A 24,199-nucleotide genomic window follows, 5' to 3' on the forward strand; every position below is an offset into this window, starting at 1 on the left:
TGTACGGATTGAATTTACGCATTTATTAATGTCTTGTTCATAGTAGCCTATGGGAATCTTCATGAGCTCTTCTGAGCATTGATTTAGTGCATTTTCCCAGTTTTCTTTAAGGGCTTCTGTGTTCTTTACATTGGGAAAGATTTGTATCCGTAGTCCATAAACATTACGTTTTTCAGATATTTATTTATTAAAGTATCTGATGTGCCAATAAAGTGATGATTTTTTTCTCCAGAAGATATATTATATCAGTAAAGTATTTTTACTGATATCCAATAACGTTTAAGAATATGAAGTGGGTTGATATACACCTAAACAGTCGATTCAATAGATATATGAGCACTAGCTTCTTTATTTGAACCTTCTATATATTGAACTGTATAAATCTATATTGCATCTAATACAAATTGGGATGTAGAGCAAACCATTATGTACTGGAATACTCATCTGTTTACCTAATCATTACATAATACCAACATCCCTGCATGTATTACGTAATGTAACATGGTAATTATTATTAATTCAAAGATAATTATTACAAGTGCCAAACATATGTTGGCAAACTGTTACCCCTGAGGAAGCCAGATAGGGTGAAACATGTCAGGTATAACAATCAACATGAATAAATGATTTGAGGTTTTTAGTCCATATGGCAAGGAATATACATGACTGGATAGATGTTGCATGTCTAGTGCCCCCTAGGGCCAAAGTGATATTGTTTAGACCACATGAAGATTTTGTGGTCTATCTTGAACCTGTTATGTTTTGTGCCCCCTAGGGCCAAAGTGATATTGTTTAGACCACATGAAGCTATTGTGGCCTGCCTTGAACTTGTTATGTTCTGTATTATTATTCACTGAATATAATACAATATACTTTTTGTGCCAAAAACCCTGCTTTTTTATCTTCTTCATTTTATACCTTACTGAATAAGGGTTGCCACTTAGTTCTATAAGAACTAATACTAAACTGTAACCACCACTAATACTTAAAATACTCTCGGCCAGGACACTATCTGCATGGAGTTTGCAGGTTCTCCCCGTATCTGCGTGGGTTTCCTCCGGGTACTTCAGTTTCCTTCTACAATCCAAAAACATGCAGTTAATTGGCTTCCCCAAAAAAATTTGACCTTAGATTAAAAATAATGACATATGACTATGGTAGGGATGTTAGATTGTGAGCCCCTTTGAGGGATAGTTAGTGACATGACTATCGACTTTGTACAGTGCTGCGTAATATGATGGCGCTATATAGATACTGTGTAGTAATAATAATTTTTCAGATGATTAATATATAATTAGTAACTATTCACTATTATCTGATTAGTTACTAATCATATATTTATCATCTGATAAATTGTGCACCATTAGTTGATATAACTTGCTTTTCTTCTTTTTTCCTGGCTCTCTGTTACTGCTTTTGCATCTAGTCCTGTGTCCCATGTGTAAGCACCCGGGAACACCTGGGACACGGGACTCCTATCTGCACTGATGGCTCTGCCCACACTAGAAACACCCCTGAGGGGAAATCCCTCTCCTCCCTATGCATTCCAATGTCACCTTACTCCGGCGGCAGAAGTGTTAATGTCAGCCATGGTAAATAGGGAAGGGAGCCACAACAAGGAGGAGCCGCATGCGGCATCAGGCCGGAATGAACCACTGGCTAGGCCGTATCTGCCCTAAAGACCAGAGTTTGCTGACCTCTGAATTACTGGATTGAAGAAGGGGTTGAGGTTAGAATTGTTTTAAAAAAGCAAAAATGGTTATATTAGTTTGTACTAGCTTGTAAAAATGTTATTTTACAGAAAGAGTATATATATATATATATATATATATATATATATATATATAGAGAGAGAGAGAGAGAGAGAGAGAGGGCCTAATAACGATCATAACTCATGGCTGTCAAAGCAGCAACTTGTCAACTTGCATAACAAGGACTGGATGTGGAGTTATGGTGGTAAAAAACATGTCTAAAACAGCCAGGTTACAAAGAAAGTAGTACATAGGAGTGTGAAGATGACAGTCCAGGCATACAAGGATGAAAGTAGTCATGTTACCTCCAAATATCATGAGAAAAGATTGGGTGCTTTTGTTAAATTTAAGGAACTCATAGGTGTGGTTATAAAAAGGTTTAAAATGCAATTAATAGATCTATTGTAAAAGAGGTTCGGATTGTCCCCACATAGTTGGGTGCTGCCTCTTCATGATGACCCATGATTCAGAATGACTGCATGAAAGAATATATTCAAATATCAGTTTTGGTATGAAGAAACACTTAAATAAAGGCTATTTTTGATTTAAAAAATATAGCTTTGATAAAAGAGTATGTAGTTTATTGTATTTTCCTTTTCAATCCACAGTTTCTTTTTAAAACTATATAAAGTAATATCAGTTATGTCCTAATATTATTATTATTCTAACATTTTTTACCATGAAGTCTAAAACTAGAAATCCATCAATTTTTTTTATCCACATTGCCATTATCTGCAAGGTATATCTCTGCAAGGTCAATTTCCCTTCTAGTACAGTTGTCCCCATACTAAATATCCCCCATTGTAATATTCCTGTTCCGAGGACAGCCAAAAAACTTTAGGTTTTCAATTGTTCCTGTTTCAGGCAATGGCAAAAAATATTTCCATGAGAAAAAATATTTTAAGAAAAAATGTTAAAAATATGAGCTCACCTCTAAAATATTCTAAAGCCCCATACTGATGTTAATAGACATTTACACACTAGTTTCTCTGTTGCTTTATTTAGTTTTTTTTTTACTATTTAACATAGCTTCCTAATCACAAGGTTTATGATATCTCAGTGATTTCTTCTTTATAAAAAATTATTCCTATACTGCAAGTATAGTATGGACTTTCTCTAGAGGTCCTCTCTCCTAGGAAGTATTAAAAGTTTAACCATTCTGAAAATCAATATAATTTTCACCAGGATACTCTCAAGTAACACAAATTGATGCAGATAAATCTTCAAAAGATAACGCCATTTTATTTTATATACCTTATATAATAATTCCAAATGGGAAAACAGAAAGAAATATCCTGATCATCAAGTTTTGATTTTCTTAACTAAAATAGTTTGTTGGAAGATATAGGAGAATGTAGGAGAATTTATATCCTTACAATGTAAACATCGTCATTAACATTTTTAGTTCTTATCAACTCCTAGAAGCATTTTGCAATACTGGTTCGTCACTCAGTGGTACATAATAAGTGGGCACATCCCAAAGTCAGATATTTAGACAGAAATAGAAGCAAAAGAGACTTTTATTGGTTTTAACATACCCCAAAAAACATAAAAAACATAAAACCATAGAATTTATTTCCCCATGCATAAAGATAATACTACAACCACACCAAGAGTATAAAAATATTCAACATATAAACATGGGCTGATGAATTTTCCTTCCCAATAATGGTTTATTAGACCTATGAAATATTTCTCATACACAGTTGATATAAAAAAAAAAAATAAAACCTCTTAGCTCTGGTTCTTAGCTGAAGCTGCTTCTTTAGGAGGGTGAAATCAAACTCACACAGAACTGAATAAGGCATTCCATTCATTGGCAGTAAAGCAGTATGCTTAATGGTTAATTAAAGACATGTCAAGTCAATCTCTTAAATCTCTTTGTAAATGACCTGGAGGAAGAACTCTTCCTTCTCCTAGAAAATATACATCCATACATATACATGTTTTTAATATGTTGTATCAATATTTTAGTCCTTAATGATGTTTGTAGTATGTTAAGACCAAAATAAAGTCTCTTTGCTTGAATTCATATTTAAACTTCTACAAAGTGTTAAAACATTTAGTGGTCTGTAGGTCTGAAAAGGTTGGCAACCACTGGTCTAGACCAGCCTAGACTAGACCAGCAAGGTTCCTCCAGAGGTTGTTAGGGGTACCTCAAATTGCACCTGATTTACCTTGACTGGTAGGGCCTGCAAAGTTCTGAGGCCAACACCTCTTGGTAAAGCCAAATGTATGACTCTGAAGATGTTTTTAGGTTTCTATAAAGGTATTATTCTAGCCACCATTGTATATGGGGCATTCTTTCCTATGGCCACCAATATAAATAATCTTATATTTTATAGTACTAGCAGGGGTTCCCCACGAAAGCCTATTTTGAGGGTTCCTTTGGGGTTTAAAGGTTGAGAAAGGCTGCCCTAAACATTAGGAAATCATTACTAGAAACACCTATGTTTATTTTCAATACTTGTTTACATATACCAAATACCACCATAGGTTTTATGGAAATAAATAATGGTGCCATGTTGCTTTGCTAGTTTATACATATGGTAACATAAACACAGTGTGTTGATTGAGAGTGATTCTCTGATTGAAACCTTTAGAAGGGACATGAAAATGTTGACTGTTCATGTCTCTGAGAAATTAAAACCTGTGTTAGGTATTATTTTTAATATTTTTAATACACCAGTCTACATCTTCTCCTTAGAGCTTCATTTACATCTTTGTTTTTCAAGCTGTAGATAAGTGGATTCAGCAAAGGAACCAAAGCTGTGTTGAATAAAGAGTAATGTTTATTAGAGCTATTGTTGCCCATCGGATTAAGATATTGACATACTAGGGATGTATAAAGAAGAATGACAACTGTGAGGTGTGAGGAGCATGTGTAGAAGGTTTTATATCTTCGCTTTGAGGAAGGAATCTTCAGAATGGTTACAACAATGAAAATGTAAGGACAAAAAGTGAGAAAGAAAGGAAAGATTGCCAGTAATAAACCATTCACAAAATTCAGAAGTTCCATTGAAGACGTTTTTGTACAAGGAAGACTAATAAGTTCAACTGTATCACAGAAGAAGTGGTTAATTTTATTAGAATTGAAGCAGTTGCATTGTGAGAGAAGGACAACCAAGGGAAGAACTTGGACAAACCCTATTACCCAACAGGTTGTGGTCAACATACAACAGAATCTACGGCTCATGATAATTTGATAATGCAATGGTCTGCAAATGGCCACATATCGATCATAACTCATAGCAGTCAATATCAATAACTCATCACAGGTTAAAGACGCAAACACAAACATTTGGCTCATACATGCCCAAAAGGATATCGTATTGTCCCCTCTCACAAAATGAAAGAAAATCCTATGTAGAGTTACAGTGGGACATAACATGTCTAATAAAGACAAGTTACATAGAAAGAAATACATTGGTGTTTGGAGATGTCGGTCTAAACATGCAAGTAAGAAAATCATGATGTTACCTCCAAGAATGGCCAGATATGTCATAAGCATCAGAAAAAATATTGGAGCTTGCAAAAATGGGTCGTTTGAAATTCCAGACAAAAAAAAACACAATACCATTGACTGATTTGCAGGATACATGTATGCAGCAGATGACTGGTTTTACAATCTCACTGTTATTCAAAAACTTTACATCCCTTTTAATTAAAAAAAAAATAATTTTCAGTATCTTCTGTGTTCTCATGCTGTAGCAATTTAGAGCATATTAAGAATTTATACAGTTGTATACAGATATAGAGAAGGTATATCTTTATATTAATTTACCTTTATTTTGAGGGTGTTTATTATACTTTTTTCCTCTCACAGATCTTCCTTCTCTTTTAAAATTTTCTCACCTTTTTTACCCCTGATGAACCCCTATAATACTTTTCAGGTGTTGGGAAACCCCAGCTAAAACCAATTTATTGGGGGTCAGTGGGAAAAGAGCCACTTAAATTGGTTGCACGTGGAAAGAATGTCCTTCTTACACTGGTGGCTAAAGAACCACTTTTATAGGAGCATGCAACTGAATCTACCACGTGTTTTTGGCCCCAGAACTACGCAGACATCATCAAATGAGAGGTCATTCATCCACAGTTAGGAAGTCTGGAGTTACATGGAACCCTTCGTTAAGTCTATGAAGTATAGAATTGTACACTCCAAATAACCATATAATGGAACCCTTCTTGCTCTAATGTGTGAGATTTATAAACAACAGTGATCAAGATACATTACACAAGTCAGCAGATCTTTTCATTTAGCAGCACATCATCGTCAACCATTAACAAAGTGCAAAAAAAGCTATATATTTATTTTTGCACAGTACCATGAAAAAAACACTTGCAACGATTTTATATGACACAATGTTTAATTGAGACTTATGAAGCTTAGGGGAGTAAGCTGTAGCTTCAAATATGATGTAAATAAAGAAAACATTCATAAAATGGTTGTAGGAGGTAATAGTAATTAAAAATGGGTCAGGAGCCCATATAATCCTAAAACCAGGTCCTTTCAGAGTGGGATTATTCTGGATAGTAAATGGGGGGTAGCAAGTATGTGAGCACCCCCCCCCCCTCCTACCCATTAAGGTCCTCTGGAACCTTACTTGTCAAAGAGGATAAGACATGCAGTGATTAGCAACTTCCAACAGTGTCAAGGGCCAGTGTTGGAGGAGGTGGCCTCATCCCTACAATGAGACCTCAATGTTGTAGGGGTCTGCAGATGGAGAGCTTTTTTGAATCTGGAAGCTTTCCTATTAAGGGGCACCCAAATATTCATTCCCTCACCAGGGAAATTATTACAGGGGTACATAGTACCTACAACTGACAGCGCACCAAAAAGAAGCTGCTTTTGGTACTAGACTTGCAGATGCTGGAAAGTGTCAAGGATAAAAAAATTGAATGTAGAACTGATTTTTTTGTTCACTTTAGAAATAAAGGAGCATTCATCCATCAAGTGTTTGTGTATGGTCCGCCCACTGCAAGGGTAATTTCCTATTAGTTCAGTTGCAAAGTGTTACTTCTGTTCTTCCATATTGTGCAGAGGAAACTCTCAAAACACTGTACTTTTGAGAGTTTTTTGAGAGAGAGCATTTGGAGTATTTATAAGCTGAATTGTTGGTCAAAGGCTGGATTTCTTCACATAAATACTATAATACATGTATAAACACCTTCAACTTGACATACACAATTCAATTTTTAGCTGTTTTAAACAGTCATCCTTAATAAAATCAGTGCATATTTCATGTGGTTCTTGTTCCTGAATAAAATTACCATGCAAATTAAAAGACTTCAAATAGTTCCCTAAAATGTTAGTAAAAGCACTTTGCTTTTGGGTATAGCTGCTGGTGATTTTTTTGACCCATTGGTTTACATCCCTGTGAGTTATGGCTGGTTTTGAAATTGGCATACTTATGGTATAACAGATTAGCATTTTCTGTGTGCTTTAATGATGCATAATAAATACTTGAGAATCTATCTGGTTCTTCGGCCTGATTTGTGAATGCAACAATTCAATAGCATACAGTATGTGGAAGTTGTTTAGTAAAATAGATCCACTTTGCAATCTTGAAAGAATATTTTATAAGTAATGTTCAAGTAAACTAGAATGCACACCAAATGAAAAGACATCAAAGTTTCCTTTTAATGTCAGTAAGCACATAGATTGCTTTTTGTGTTGTTTCCTGTAATGTACACTTGACATTGGCATTTATGTAACCTGAGCACAAGTCTGAGTTCCTTATCAATGCATGCTAAATGCTGCAATGATGTGCGTGCAAAGGGTTTAGTAAATCAGTGCCACACTGTAGCTCTTGCAAGAATGTACAATATTCAAGTAAAGATGCAACGATAACTCCAAATCACCAAAAATGTAAAAGAGTCCTTATAATGTCAGTAGGCACATAAATAAATATATATGTATATATATATATATATATATATATTGTGTGTGTAATGTACACTGGTGCTCTGTGATTCTTCCTTACCTGATCACACAGATGTTTAATGCCACCATTGTGACCACACTTTATAGATAACCAGTTCTGTACGTTGTGCTTTCCCTAGAGGTCTTCTCTCCATGAAACCATAAAACACTGAATACATTAGAGAACTTATAATTGTATTTCCATCTCTCTACTGTACTAATAATAGAGTAAAGGAAATGCTGATTAACAATAAAATAGACAGATCTGAAAAACACAAATAATATTTGTACACTGTAGCCAACCAGCAGGAAAGGTACTAGAGGGCAGATATGTGCCATACAGGTTGCTGGTCTCAGGGCTATAATTCAAGGGATTGCAGTGTGGCTGTTCCAGCAGTCCATCCCGGGATTTCCCCACTGCTGGAGAAGAGTCCAGGTGCAGCTCCCAGAGGGAGTAAAAAAGGGAATGGCTGCCAGGGAGCAGAGAGAGGAAAAAGAGGGCTTGAGAGCATTCCTCTCCACAGTGTTCCTGAGAAAGAGGGAGGGAGAGAGAGAGAGAGAGAGACAAGACTCTACAGACAAGGTGACTCTAGTTTTTCTGCCTATTTGAAAATGGACTGTTATAGACGGGACAGCTGAAGATAAGCGCTTGTGTGTTTGATTTTTAACCAGCTGACTTTAAGCCTTACTATTGGGACAATTTTGTTGTTTTTTTTCAATAAAACCCTCATGTAGCATCCAGTCCTGCTAGTTGCCTACCATTTGTCAAGCTAACTCCCACAACACCTTTATTATTATTAACTAGTATTTATATAGCACCAACATATTATGTAGCACTTTACAAAGTCCATAGTCATGTCACTAGCTGACCCTCAAATGGGCTCACAATCTAATGTCCCTACCATAGTCATATGTCATTATAACAGTCTAAGGTAATTTTTGGGGGGGAAGCCAATTAACCTAACTGCATGTTTTTGGAATGTTGGAGGAAACCAGAGAACCCGGAGGAAACCCATGCATTCTCAGGGGTAACCTGCAAACTCCATGCAGATAATGTCCTGGCCGAGATTCAAACCTGGGACCTAGCACTGCAAAGGCGAGAGAGGTAACTTTTGAGCAAACATGCCACCCTTACACATTTACTATAGTTTTATTATTTTGTAAGGGTTATTTGTGGTTTTTAAATACCTGTACGACCTGAGGAACACCTTTTTGCATAGCTGTTAGCATGCAAGCCTCCGATTGTGTGATTTACCAATGTTGGTGCCATGTTGCTTTGACGGGTAAAGAAACACAAACACGGGTTTTGGAGCCTTGGGTAGTGGCATAAAAATGTTGACTTTTGGTGTCTCTGAGAAATATAAAGCTATATTAGCATTATTTTTTTATTATCGGGATAGAGATATCAGTCTACATCTTCGTCTTAAAGCTTCTTTGACATCTTTGTTTTTCAAGCTGTAAATAAGTGGATTCAGCAATGGAACCAAAACTGTGTTGAATAAAGAGTAATGTTTATTAGAGCTATTGTTGCCCATTGGTCTCAGATACTGACATACTAGAGACGTATAAAGGAGAGTGACAACTGTAAGGTGTGAGGAACATGTGTAGAAGGTTTTGAATCTCCGGTTTGAGGAAGACATCTTTTGAATAGTTATGACAATAAAGACATAAGGGCTAAAAGTGAGGATGAATGGAAAGATTGCCAATAACAAACTATTCACAAAAATCAGAAGTTCTAATGAAGAAGCTTTAGTACAAGGAAGACTTGTGAGTTCAACTGTATCACAGAAGAAGTGGTTAATTTCATTGGACTTGAAGCAGGTGCATTGTGAGAGAAGGACAACCAAAGGAAGAACTTGTACAAACCCTGTCACCCAACATATTGTGATCAACATACAACAGATTCTATGGCTCATGATCATGTGATAATGTAATGGTCTGCAGATCGCCACATATCGATCATAACTCATAGCAGTCAATATCAATAACTCGTCACATGTTAAAGACGCAAACACAAACATTTGGCTCATACATGCCTGGAAGGATATCGTATTGTCTCCTGTTACAAAATGAAAGAAAATCCTATGTAGACTTACAGTGGAACAGAACATGTCTAATAAAGACAAATTACATAGAAAGAAGTACATTGGTGTTTGTAAATGCCGGTTTAAACATACAAGTAAGAAAATCATCGTGTTACCTCCAAGAGTGGCCAGATATGTCATCAGGATCACAAGAAATATCAGATTTTGTAAAAGCTGATCATTTGAAATTCCAGATAAGACAAAAAATATTACCATTGACTGGTAAGTAGAATGCATGTGTAATTTAGAAATTGGTGCTTTTGTGTTATTTTTTTTTTTTTTATTAGATTCAAAACTCCTTGTCTCTCTCTGTTTCTACATCACAAATAAATGTGTCAAACTACTAAATTTTCTGTTAAGTATTGTTAGTTTTAAATAGATTTCTTTTTAGACAAAGGCAGTCAAAATGTAAAGGATGGTGCTGGGTTGGTGTTGTTTAAGTTATCTTTTTTTTTTTTTAAGTTTTAATCTGATGTTTTATGGAGCTTTTTTTCAGCAGGAAGTAAGAATAAATGAAAAATGCAAAAAGTAGCCTAAAACTCCATCTGTTGTATCAGCGAATAATACAAAATATTAACCTAAAAGAAGTTTAGTTGTTAGTTGTATTGTGCAAGAAGGATAAAATAGTAAATTTCTTCACTCTTCGCTCTAAAAGACCAGTGGTCATTGGCAAAGATGTGTTTCAGGATCTTTTTTTCTCCCAGGCCACAAATATTCCAAGCAGAGCTTTCAATGGACACAGTTTTGATGCCCATGTGCCCAGAAAAGTTCCTTCTGTAGGGAAAATCCATTAGATGTACCTGTTTCTGTCAGAAAAATAATACAAGGATATGAAATAAAATAATTAAATCAAAACTAGATTCAATGGCAAACGGCATTCTTAAGAATGACAACCATCAATGTAGTGCAAATAGACACAGCCTACCTAATGTAGTAGTGCATCTCTGAATTCAGGAGCAATGGAACATCATTGGCACTACATCACAGGGTATAGTATACCCAGGGTGTTTATTCACATGTTATCTTCTTGTAGACTGCTCCTGTCTGGTGTGCCCAACTATATATGACTCAGTTTGAATCCCCTCTATTCTTGAATCCCCTCTATTCGTTCACTCAGACAATTCAGGTGTATTGATAAATTCAGTTAGTCTGCTTTATTGGAGTATAATGGACTGAAAATAACAAAATCATAAAAAATATATAAAGTTTATGATAATACAAAAAGCTCAATATAAATTTTAATATAAATTGAATTCATTTGATTTTTCTAATATTAAAATTTATATACTATCCTAATTGTATGTTATTGAATATAGAAAATAAATTAATATTTGATTGATGTGTTACCTCAATTTTATTACCCTGACATATTGAGAGCTGCAGCTCCTATGGCCACCCCTGTCTGCTACCAACTAAGTGATTGGAAACTAGAGATATAAGAAGGGATTTTGTGCTAAAAGTTTGTATATATTACTATTTTTTTATATTTTGATTAAATTATTTTATTTATTTGTACAAAAAAGTATATAATTATTGATATGCTTGCGGAAAGTGATTATTCTCACTCCAAATGTTACTCCTGAAGAAGCAGGTAAGTGAAAGTGTATTTTTAGGGAATATACTGTTAAGTTATTGTTATATAGTCATAAATTGTTGTATTGATTGTGTCCATATGTTGATGGCAAAATATTTTAAAAATACAAATAAAAATCTTTCTTTTAGCTTCTTTGATTCTTCTTTTTATATGTTTCTAATTCAGATGGATAATTCCAATCTCTGTTTATTTAGTTAGTTAAAATTTGTAAAAAATTGGTAAAACTCTAATTACTAATAAGTAAAACTGGCTTGTGCTGAAACATCACTGCTTACTTACCCATGTAGTTGCTTGTCTGTGCCTCTCTGAGCTTTACCTGAATAAATCATTCATTCTATATTCTCCCGTGTACTCATCATACATAACCAATGGAGGTTAAAATCATTGGAGATCATAAAAAAGGATATGATTTCTCAAGGGTTTAGTGGCTGTAGGAAGAGAACACCACTGAGCAAAATAAAAAATAGATGGAGTTGAGTTTTAATAAAAAATGTCAAAGTGGAACAGAGTAGATCAGATGGGTATGGATTTCAGTCCCTTAAGCCATTTAAACAATCATACCAGAACAGTGTTTCTTGACCATTTTTTAAACGTGGGAAGCTTAAACTAGTCCGGCCATATCAACCATATCATGTTCAAAGTCACCTAAATCACCTCCTCCTTATTCCAATTATCTAGTTGAACTCCAGAAAGTCATCTTGACAATGTCTACATGTGTAAATGCATTGAGTTGCTGCCATGTGATTTGTTGATTGGATATGGACAAGCAGCAGAACAAGTGTACCCAATAAAGTGTCCACTGAGTGCTTATCAGGGTTCCCCAACCACTTTAGTTCATCAGCCCCTTCATGAAGTTTTATATTGCTCATTGAGTTCCTAATATTTATTATACTAGTAAAAAAAATAGCAATAAATTTGACTTTAAAATAGTATAACTAAAATAGCAATTAGAATAATAAATAATTAATGAAATTGGTATCTCACACTTACCTGCTTTAACAACTCCGTCAATGCCGCTGGCCAATCAGAAAATAGCCTCTTAACCAGCCCTGGCTATTTAGCTAGCCCTTAGTTCTGTGAACCAGTTCTTTTGCCTCCTGCTGTCTCCAGTGTCTCCAGTGTTCCCTGTGCCTTCAGTGGGCTCTGTGTCATTGCCGTCTTTCTCCTGGATCCCTGGCTATTGACCCCTGTCGTGTGACCTGACCTCTCCTGCTTGCTGCCTGTCTCAACCCCAGCTTTTCTTGACTATTCTCCTGCCTGGTGATTTGGTACTGTGCTTTCCCACCTTGGTGTGCCTAAGGACCACAACCTGGTCATAACCAGCAGCGCAACATCCTCACCATTAGAGGCTCCTGGAGAAAACCTGGTTAAGGCTTAGACTCTGCACCTTGGCAGTTCCCAAGGCATGCACCACCTCCATATGCCCCATAGTGGTCCTTTTTCTCCGTGCATGACAGTTTGCACGAACCATGACTACCCCTTCTTAGACCTCAGCGGGCCCCAACCAGCTTCTCTCCCTGAGACTCTACGCCCAGGAAGCCACCCAAATGCAGGTGCTTTGCCAGCTTCATTCACTTTCTGCTTGCCTGGATCAACTGCTTGTTTCTCCCAGTGCACTGGCTGAACCACCAGCCCAGGCCCAGTTTCCTGCCTTCACAATGGCCCCTGCATTAAACTTACCACCTCCACAGGTATTCTCTGGGGACCCCAAGACCTGCTGTGGCTTCATCAATCGGTGCGGCATCCAATTTGAGCTTCAGCCACATAACTTCCCCACTTACCGGGCCAAAGTGGCATATATCATCTCCTTGCTGTCTGGAGAAGCTCTGGCATGGGAATCCCCACTCTGGGAGAGGAAGGATCCAGTTACCAGCAATATTAAAGCTTTCCTGAGCCTCTTCAGAAAGGTGTTTGATAAACCCATGCGCACCTCCTCTGCAGCCAGCTTGCTCCTGCGTCTCTGCCAAGGTTCGCTTACTGTGGGTCAGTTTGCAGTACAATTACGAGTACACTCTTCTGTCCCCTCCAATCAGCAACTCTCCATAGCCATCCAGCTTCACCACAACAACTCCACACTTGCCCTGAAGGCCTTCATTGATTCGGAATAAGCTGGAAATGTCACTTTTGCCACCCTCCTCAAAAAATGAGGTTGGCCTATTGAGCCATTATCACAGCCTCTGCCAATCTCTGCGGTAGATGGGACCCTCCTTTCATGTCGACTTATCCACTTCCAGACTAGACCCATTGAAATGCCTGTTGGTGTGCTACATCACAAAACTATAACTTTTCTTGTGCTTCCTCAAGCTACCTCTGCAGTCATTTATGGCCTTCCATGGCTTTAACTACACTCCCCAGTGCTGGACTGGTCTACTCCAGAGATATTGGCTTGGGGTCCCTTGTGTCAATCCAAATGCCTGACCAGACTCACACCAATCAGACCTCCTGCTCTCTCTACTCCTTAGGTTGCAGCATCTATTCCCAGTCAATATATGGACTTCAAGGATGTCTTTTCCAAGCACAAGGCTGGGCAACTACCTCCTCATCGGTCCTATGACTGCGCAATAGACCTCGTTCCTAACTCCACACCTCCAAGAGGTCCAGTATACCCCCTCAGTCTCCCTGAGACCCAGGCAATGAGCGAGTATAATAATGAAAATCTGCAACGGGGGTTTATACGTAAGTCCTTTTCCCCTGCCCTTTTTTGTTCAGAAAAAGGATGGGATTCTTCTGCCCTGCATTGATTACCACCATTACAAACTAGACCTCAGAGGTGCATACAATCTAATCCGGATCAAGGAGGGGGATAAATGGAAAACCGCATTTAACACCAGGGATGGGCATTATGAATACCTTGTGATGCCCTTTGGTCTCTGAAATGCCCCAACAGTTTTCCAGTATTTTCTTAATGAGGTGTTTCAAGACCTTTTATACATCTGTGTTGTAGTCTATTTAGATGACATCTTGGTTTTTTCTCCTGATTTGCCTTCTCACAGACAACATGTTCGCTTGGTCTTACAATGGATCAGAGACAACAGACTATATGCGAAGGCAGAGATATGCCAGTTTGAACTTCCCCAGGTACCCTTCCTGGGTTACATTGTTTCTAAAGAAGGCCTCTGCATGGATCCAGAAAAAGTTGCAGCTATTTCCAACTGGCCTCTGCCTTCCGGTCTTAAGGCTACTCAACGCTTCCTGGGATTTAAAAACTATTACCGACTGCTTATCAGGAATTACTCCACTCTGATAGTTCCCATCACGGCTCTGACCCGGATGGATGCAGACCCTAAGAACTGTCCCTCTGAGGCTATTGAGGCCATTCATTCTTCAAAGAAAGCTTTTCTTTCCGGCCCAGCTCTGGTTAGGCTAGATGTCACCAAGCCCTTCTCCTTTGAGTTTGATACCTTCTACGTCGTAGTGGGGGCTATTCTCTACCAGACCCCCACTGGAGCCAGAAGCCCCTGTGCCTTCTTCCTCAGCGGAAAAGAATGACTCCATTGGGAACGAGGAGCTCCTTGCCATCAAGCTAGCTCTGGAGGAATGGCGATACCTCTTGAAGGGTTCCCCTCACAAGATCACTATTTTTACTAACCACAAGAACCTCCAGTACTTGCAATCAGCTCAGCGCCTCAACCCCCGGCAGGCTCGTTGGTCTTTTTTCTTCTCTCGATTTGATTTTATCATTACGTTCAAACCTGGTTCTGCTAACTTCAGAGCTGATGCTCTTTCTCGCTCCTTCAACTTACAGGACTCTGTAGAGACTGCTGTGGAGCCAGAATTTATCATCCCTCCAGCTTACATCCTAGCCTTTACCTCTGTCCAGTACTCCGCTGTTCCTCCAGGCAAAACCTTGGTGCCACCTCAACTTTGCACAAGGATGTTACGATGGGCACATGATTCCAAACTTTCTGGTCATCCGGGCGTGCATAGAACGTTCACATTTCTCTCTCAACAGTACTGGTGGCCAAATTTTCATAGGGATGTGACGGACTATGTCAAGGCCAATGTTGTCTGTGCTCAAACGAAGTCTGCCACCTGTGCACCTGCAGGACCACTTCATCCACTACCTATCCCTACAGTACTCTGGTGTCATCTATCCATGGACTTTATTACTGGTGTCCCCCCTTCAGATGGCTGTACAGATATCTGGGTAGTTGTGAACCATTTTTCTAAAATGGCCCACTTTCTACCTCTCCCAGTTTTGCCATCGGCTGCAGCATTGGTGCCAACTTTCATTCAGGACATTTTTCGACTTGACTGTATGCCCACTAATATTGTGTCAGATCGGGGGGTGCAGTTTACCGCTTCTGGAAAAGCTTCTGCAAATCCCCTGATATCTCTGCAGAGTTCTCTTCAGCCTATCATCCTAGCAGACTAATGGGCAGACAGAGAGAGTTATTCAGTCCTTGGAGCAATATCTTCGAGCCCTGGTATCCGCTCACCATGATGACTGGGTGACTCTGCTACCTTGGGCAGAGTTTGCTCACAATAACCATGTTTGCACCAGCACTAAGGAGTCTCCATTTTTTATTGTCTACGGCAAACATCTCCGCATTTGGTCTCCTACACCCAGTTCCACTGAAGTACCTGCACTCTGTGCCATGCAGAGGGACTTCAACCATATTTGGGCTTTAACATCAGAACACCTAGAGCAGTTGGCTGCCCGTTACAAGATGTTTGCGGATCGGTATCGACGCAAGAGGCATCCTCTCCAACCTGGGGACAAGGTCTGGCTATTCACTAGTAATATTTGTGGCAAGGTGCCTTCCCCAAAGTTTGCTCCACATTTCATTGGACCTTATGTCATGTCATCTCTGCCAAGGTTAGCCCAGTTTGTTATAAATTACGCCTTTCTCCGCATCTCAATCTACCCATTGCTTTCCATGTGTCCCTACTTAAGCCTTGGTCCTGAACCACTTTTCTCGTTCCTCTCCACTGGCTACTCCTGCAACCGATTCTTCTCAGGAATGTATCTCATCGACTGGAAAGGTTTTGGTCCTGAGTAAAGATCGTGGGTTCAAGCTACAGATGTGTCTGCTCCTCCTTTTTGCAAAGAGGTTTCATCTACGTTTTCCCCTTTAACCCGGACCCCAGCGAGTGGGGAGGCCCCGTAAAAGGGGGGTAATGTCACACTTACTTGTGCCTCACTAAAGCACAGGCATCTCCCCCCTGCGCATGTGGGCAGTTCTGATGCTGGGCGTGCCTCTGTTTCCAAGCTTTATCAACTCCGTCCATGCTGCTGGCCAATCAGAAAATAGCCTCTTAACCAGCCCTGGCTATTTAGCTAGCTCTCAGACTCCATTTTGTGTTCGTGCAACAAGTCCTGTCCCCTTTGGGTCTCCATTGTGCCCCTAGTGGTCCTGTCTCTCCGTGCGTGACTGTACTGTAAATTGTAGACATCATTATTGTGGGTATGTAATAATGTAGATCTCTACAGGGAGCATAAAAGATGACCCTCCAGGTGATCTTCCATCATTTATTGACCACCTAATGACCTTAAAGAATTTACTGATTACCTTTAGACCCATAACCTTTTTTACACAGGAGTATTTTTTTAAAAAAGCAACTTGGTAATTCAAGAAAAAAATGAATACACAGACCTACAATTATAGAGTAGAATATCTCTGAAGCTAGATGGGTAATAACTGTTTTCCATATATACAGTAAATATGTGTGTTTATTAGTTTCCAGTGCCATATGTAGTTTACCAACCAACAAGGAACTGCTACCAATAATTATGTAAACAACAACTTGCTTATGACTCAAGGGACCTAATTAACACTGGTATGTCAGATCCTAGTGTACATATATATAAATGGGTTGTCACACATGATGAAGACCACATCCTACTAGAGAATTACTGGAGAAAAGAAGAGACATCTTATTGATGCAAAGTTCTTTGAAGTTTTTAGGACATCCTGAACCGATCAGGTACAATATAAAAGGGTATTGTCTCTTGTTAAGAACATCTAGTGACACAGTACACAGGGCTTGTTTATTTAATAAAGACTGAAGATGATGGACTATCATGAGAGATCCTGGATAACCCAGCAAACTTGAAATTGATTTGGTCCAGGATTTAAAGCATTTGCTCTCTAATGGCCAATAATTGTAAGGAAATCCATTTGAAGTTTGATGTACCATCTAGTTTCTCTTATTATAGTCTATCTTCTCCAGTTTTTTTACAGATTTAATAAATTAGGCCTTAACTGTCAATGAAAAAGGAAAAATAGCAATTATAATAATGATCTTAAACCTTTTCTTTCTTGGCCCATTTCTAGACCACAAATTCTTTTGAAAATGTAAAACCAATGTCGCATTAAAAAATAAGGAGAATGTATACGTGTTTATCTAAATCTAATCGGTAAACCGTCTTAGTGGCATAGCAATAGGGGCAGTATAAGTAGCACTACTCGTGGACTTTTTTTTCCCAACAACGGCACATGATTTTACACATGATTTTACACGTTAAAGATGATTATGTTTGAGGTATGAATGCATGTGATGTGTTGTGATACAATATAGTACAGAATACTTGGGGTTTTTTTTATTTGTTGGAGTTCTTAAGTCTTTAGCTACACATTTGTGTCTTTGCTATTCTTACTACCAAGTGCATTTACTGCATTTTGTGCAATTTATTTACTTGTAAAAACCTACCTTGTGTAAACATCCAAATACCTTGGGACTACTGCTGAGCGCTGCCATCTTGTTTTTGATTTGAAGTAGCCTCAGCAGACTCACAGGTGTTCTTCATGTAGTATAATATTCTCAACAAATTAAAAACTATCATTAGTTCTGTTCCACTGAATCTGTACCTAATTATTAAGGTATATCACTAATAATTCAACTTAAGATTAGAGTCTCAAATATTGGAAACAAGACTCTAGTTGGTAAAAATAACAATTGGCAAAACACAAAGATGCAGGTAACTCCTTATGAAAATGAAAATAACAAAGTATTGTTGATTTGTTTTCTGTTTTTGTGTGATAGAACTAGAAACCTGTAGATAGATCCAGATCCAGGGCTTGCACCTCTATAAATGAGCCATTAATGGTATGTTTTTACCTTGACAAGTATTCTATAAGGTTGATAACAATGTAACAGAAATGAAAATATATTTAAAATATCTATACCATTGTAGTTAGAATGCTATCAATGTTGACCACCAATTGAAACATGGACATTTTTTTGCATGAACCACCAAAACGAATAAATGGTTACCAAGTTATCTCAGTGTGTATATATATATATATATATATATATATATATATATATATATATATTAGATAAGATGTATTATATGATAAATCAAGCCACCATTGTGGATTTGCATAATCAGCCGCGTATACCTTTTTAAAAACCTGTAAAAGGTCCTTTGAGAAGATACAGAAGCTTATTTTTGCCATGGTTCGGATTATTTTAACATGTACATTGTTATAGTGTATAATATGCTACATACTTTTTCTTTTGAATGTTTTAGAACTCGTATAAATGAACACCACTCAGACAACCATCACATATTTCATTGTCACTGGTATCTCGGAAAAACCAGAGCTTCAGTTGCCAATTTTCTTCCTGGTTGTTCTAATTTATTTAATCACTCTTGGAGGTAACATAATCATCCTTCTTCTCATCTGTCTGGACCATCATCTTCATACTCCCATGTATTTCTTTGTGGCTAACTTGTCTGTTGTAGACATTTCAAGCTCCACCATCACTCTGCATAAAATAATTTTAAGTTTCCTTACAGGAGATAAAAAAGTCCCATACCTTGAATGTATGTTCCAGACATATATGTTTGGGTCACTGGCAGGGCATGAGCTATTTATTTTGACAGCAATGAGTTTTGACCGTTATGTGGCCATCTGTAAACCCTTAACTTACCATTCGCTTATGAATCGCAGGACTTCCACCATTCTGGCATCATTTTGCTGGTTATTGGGTTTCATCCAGACTATTTCTCTTGTAGCAATAATGGGTAGCTTCACATGCTATTCATCCAATGAAATCAACCACTTTTTCTGTGACATTGTCCCAATGATGAAATTAATCTGTAGTGATATCTCAGTTTTGGAAAGATTGTTCTTCATTCAAGGCCTCTTCCTGATGACAATTGCTCCATTTGTTCTGACTTTTGTTCCTTATATTTTCATTATTGTCACCATATTGAGAATCCGTACGAGTTCTGGCCGACGTAAAGCTTTCTACACGTGTTCCTCACATCTGACGGTGGTAGTGTTGCTTTACACAACCTTAGCCAGTCAGTATCTAACACCAAACTCCATCAGAAGCTTAGATTTCAAAAAACTTTTTTCGTTGTTTAACACAGCTATTGTCCCCATGCTCAATCCATTGATTTATAGTTTAAAAAATAAAGATGTTAAAATGTCTATGAAACGAAAGTTTGGAGGCTGTAAAATGACTAATTAAAGTTATGAACAGTTGTGTTTGTGTACTTAGGACCAGGTAGGGCCTAGCCTCCATAAAACACCCTCTCCCCAATCCAGCCCCTACCCCCTGGTCCCATGATGTAATCTGTCCTTTTTCTTCTCTTTTCTCCTCAGTGATCTTAGGGGGGTGGCTGGATGAGATATCTTAAGAAAGTTGGCTCTTGATGCTCTGGGCTCATGAGAAGCAGTTAAGTGGGCTTCAGTCACTCTGGAAAAGCAGGGCTATCTATCCGTAGAGAATAATTTCTATAACAGATAGGATGTATTTTGCACTTAAAGCTATTTTATTTTCATTCTAACTTACTAACAAATTCCTAATAACACCCAAGTTGGTTTTTAATGTATTTCTTGCAGAAATCATGAACAGAACCGGATGTAAAGAATATATTTTGCTATAATAATCATACAATATGAACCTCATTTTATCCTTATCAATTAATAGCTTGTAAATATATATATATATATATATATATATATATATACAGGGAAGCCATATTTGATAGTTAACTATGATGGATTTTGTACCTTCTATTGTTGCCGATGATACTTTATTGGTCCTTTGTCACTAAAAGTATTTCCATACAAATATCAATTGGTCATGGATGGTGAATGCTTTAAAAGCCAACACTCATTTGGCAGCAATAGAATGCTTGCAACACAGTAGTTTCAATAACTTTTTTGTTATGCTTATCATAGGGTTTTGTATGTGCGTATCATAGCATGGTTAGGTCTACAGACTACAGCTTTCCATATGAATAGTAACATCCAACAACAAAGGTCCTATTAAATATCTTTCTAATTGGATTAAATATATATTCTTAGCAGCATGCATAACAACAGTGAGAGCCTGGAACGCTTCAGCTTTACCTTTTGACCAAGCTAAGTCTAATTGGATAACGGTAAATGATCTAGTACTCTTCATGATAACACTAGGATCTTCATTAGCACCTGGAATCCATGAATAGAGTATTTAACGAACTCCTAAACAGTCCTTTATTAGAAGCATGGCTTACATTACCCCCTCCCTTATTATTCTTTTTTTTCCTTTTCTTTCATTTTTTTCTCCATCCTGGCTCTGGTTTCTGGCTCTTCATAAAGGCTGAGAATGGCAATTGAATATTGTTATATATATGCACAACGTAGATCATGGTTTCCAAATTTTTGCTTTGTTTTTTTGACTTGAGGACCTTGGGCATTTCAGTTTCCATCAAAATAGTATTGATTTGCCTCAAACTTGTACTTTTATCTATGTACAACTGTTGTTACACATAATGTTTGTTTTTCAATCTGTCTGTTACTGGTATTGTTTGATTTTTATTTTTAAATAGAAATATTTAAATACAAATAATGATTGTAAACTACACTTTTTTAACATCAAAGGAATATTAGTAGAACCTCAACAGCAGATTTATAGAATACTTCTGGTTCTGTTGATATATCATTACATTCGGTCATAATATAACCATACGTACCTTGGTCAGCTTGGATGGTCACCTCCACAATGCCATACAATCTTCCATGCCAATCTATCCTTTGTGGTTTCATCTTCAGTCCTACTACATCGGATTCTATGTAAATGTTATCACAGAGGACTATATGGTGGCAATCCTTACGTTTATGATGCAGTGTTACCTTTTATGATCATTATTAGATGATGAACTGTTTCTTTTGACAGCAATGAATTTTGATCTATATGTAAGCCTTTACTATTGATCACAGGCTTGATCATTTGCTATAAAAAAAACTAAGCATTTATTGTTTGTACCCATCCAATAATATCACTGGTGTGACCTTCCTATTAGGGGAGGGTTAGCAGTCTTTAATAAAAAAAAAAAGCTTTTCATCATTTTACAAATTTAGTTGCTGATTTTCACTGTCCTTGATTATGGTATTGTCACCAAATTTTCTGGAAAGAGGGACCTGAGGTAACACATCACAAAATGTTTTTTTTCTATAAATCAAAGTAAAAAAATGATCATTAAAACATTTTATTAAGCCTTCTGCCCAGTTTTCAAGTTATTTGCAAAGTCACTAAACACATCTTATTCTGTGAAATGTCAAGTTTTCTGCATCATTTTGCTATTCATTGTTCCGATTTTTCAGCGTGCTTTACCAAGTAACAGTATAAGTAAATCTTTTTCTTTGTTTTTTTCAAACATTATTTATTTAACAAATTTTCATTTAAAACGACAGTATACCAACATTGAAAGAGGTAAGTAAAAGGGGGTAAAGAGAAAAAAGAAAGCAACATTTGCATGAAATGCAAGCCAAGGTACAGATCGTTAACATAAACAAAGTTAAAAAAAGTTTCAAGGACAATATAAGGGTCCAGCAAGAAGTCCAATCCAACAAAGAGTCCACGAAGCTGAAATCAGGATCCAGGAAAAATGGCATTTTTTTTCTTTTTTTAATTCTTATATTGTCCACATGCTGAACATTATGCTTTAGAGAGTAAAACAATGTGAAATATGCTGTTAGTTGATGTCTGGGATAGTATATGGTAGGGGAAAGACAATGAACAAGAAATCAACAAAACATATTTGTCACAATTTTTTTTCTGAAAAGTTATTAGACCACTGGGTCCAACAAAGACACAGGAAGTTGCCTTACTGGTTTGCTTTTGCACAGGTATTTTGGTATTTAATACTGAGTAAGTTTTGCTGGTTCATAGCTTTAACCTCCTGAGTGGTTCATTTCTGTCTAGATTTATATGTCTAAAAGTGGTACATTGTTGTTCATGAAAATTTATTAGCAGTATAATTTAATAGTATGAGTATAATACCATTTAAATTAAATGAATTAAAAATTAAAAAATTATTTTTTTAAATAAAAAAAAAAAATAAAAAAAAAAAATATATATATATATATATATATATATATTATACTTATACTATTATAATATACTGTAAACTAAATGTTCATGAAAGACAATGTACTGCTTTTACACATAAATACACATAGGTTATTCTGTATTGAATGCAATACAAATAGATTTGAATTTCCCGCCACGCCTCGAACGGAACGGTCACTGACAAAACGGAACTCCTCGGTGACTCATCGGGTGCAGAGAAGGAAGAAAGAAGATGGGCATCACAGAGAAAGGCGCCGGCGGATCAGGTAAGTCTCGATTTACTAATGTTTTGCATTGGTGTGACTCGGGGTTACCGCTTCCAGCATATTTTTTCTACTACAAGTCATACTCGGGGTTACCACAGGGGAGGTTAATAATCAACAATTGGGGGGGCATTGGAGAGTTTGCTTTCCTTGCGATAGTAAGTCAGTAAGGGGTACTTTGTACTCTTTACTTGTACTTATGGTTTAACAAAAAGGTAAACATTTCAGTGGGACATTAGTGAGAATAACAAGCACACAAAACAACCCCTTGTTGATCACTTTATCCGAAGGCTCTTTGGCAAAAGAATTCAGACACCTTAGTTTCGCAGTGAGCTTGTTGGTCATCTCATTCAAAATTAGGGAAATTATTACGTATACTGGGTCCCTTCATTTCCCGACATACCATCCTCTCTTCTGAGGTGTTCCACAAAATTTTAGTGTGTCTGTGAAAAAGTGTGTCCAATAGGTGTGTCCAATAATTTGTGTCCAATAAAGTTTGCCTAATAATATAAAATATTTTGCATTGTTTAAAAATATACATGGCTTTCAATCTACATTCCAATTCTTCCTTATACTGTTCAGTACAGTTTAAATCAGGGCTTTGCACAGATCTCTCAAGTTCCTTTACACCAAACCATTTTGTCTCAAACCTAGCTTTCAGTCTAAATTATGCTAGAACAGAAATGGGTTGTCACAGGGAGGGTGGTGCACCAGCCTGCTTGGCAAAGATCTATACAGAACGCAGAGTCTAAGACACCAGCCAAACATATCACCAGCACACCCTGCAAGGGGTGATGGACTTTAGGAGGTGGTGCCCAGGTTGCAGCCACTGTACATGCAGGGGGCTGGTAAATGCTTACTGGATAGGACCAAAATGTGGTACAGGTACAAAAGGTAGAAGAGAAGTCAGGTGAGCCAAAGGTAAGGGCAGGCAGCAATCAGCAGTAGTCAGACAGAGCTTGGGTCAGTATGCCAAAGAGTCAGGAACAGGATTAAGAAATGCAGACAGGAACCTGAAAGCAGAGCTTAGGAGAACTCTCTGTTTAAAGCAACTTCTTGTTGTCAGTTACTTTCTTTTAGATGGGAGGTCATGTGACCAGCAGGTAACAGAGCACACATCCAGAGTGAGTGCTGGAGCAGAGGCAGCTTAGGTGGTGTTCACAATTCTGCCAGTAGATGGAGTGTAGCTGCAGAATATTCTAGTCCTCTGGGGTAAAAGGGCAGATCTCAGAGAGGCAGGGAGTCACATGACTTAGACCAGGAAGTAACCAGTGGACAGGATTCCT

The 24,199-nt window shown here is 37.5% G+C and overlaps 1 protein-coding gene across 1 annotated transcript; it reads left to right on the forward strand.

Moving 5' to 3' along the window:
* Positions 1-18,840: 18,840 nt before the first annotated feature.
* LOC140343961 (olfactory receptor 8G17-like) lies at positions 18,841-19,779 on the forward strand. Its single transcript, XM_072430868.1, has one exon. The coding sequence runs from the start codon at positions 18,841-18,843 to the stop codon at positions 19,777-19,779; it is 939 nt and encodes a 312-aa protein (XP_072286969.1).
* The last annotated feature ends 4,420 nt before the right edge of the window (positions 19,780-24,199 follow it).

This window comes from Pyxicephalus adspersus, chromosome Z (assembly GCF_032062135.1).
Source record: "Pyxicephalus adspersus chromosome Z, UCB_Pads_2.0, whole genome shotgun sequence".
Taxonomy (NCBI): Eukaryota; Metazoa; Chordata; class Amphibia; order Anura; family Pyxicephalidae; genus Pyxicephalus; species Pyxicephalus adspersus.

Bases quoted from the DNA above. Each gene is read 5' to 3' on its own strand.
- LOC140343961 (XM_072430868.1), top strand. From the start codon at position 18,841: ATGAACACCACTCAGACAACCATCACATATTTCATTGTCACTGGTATC.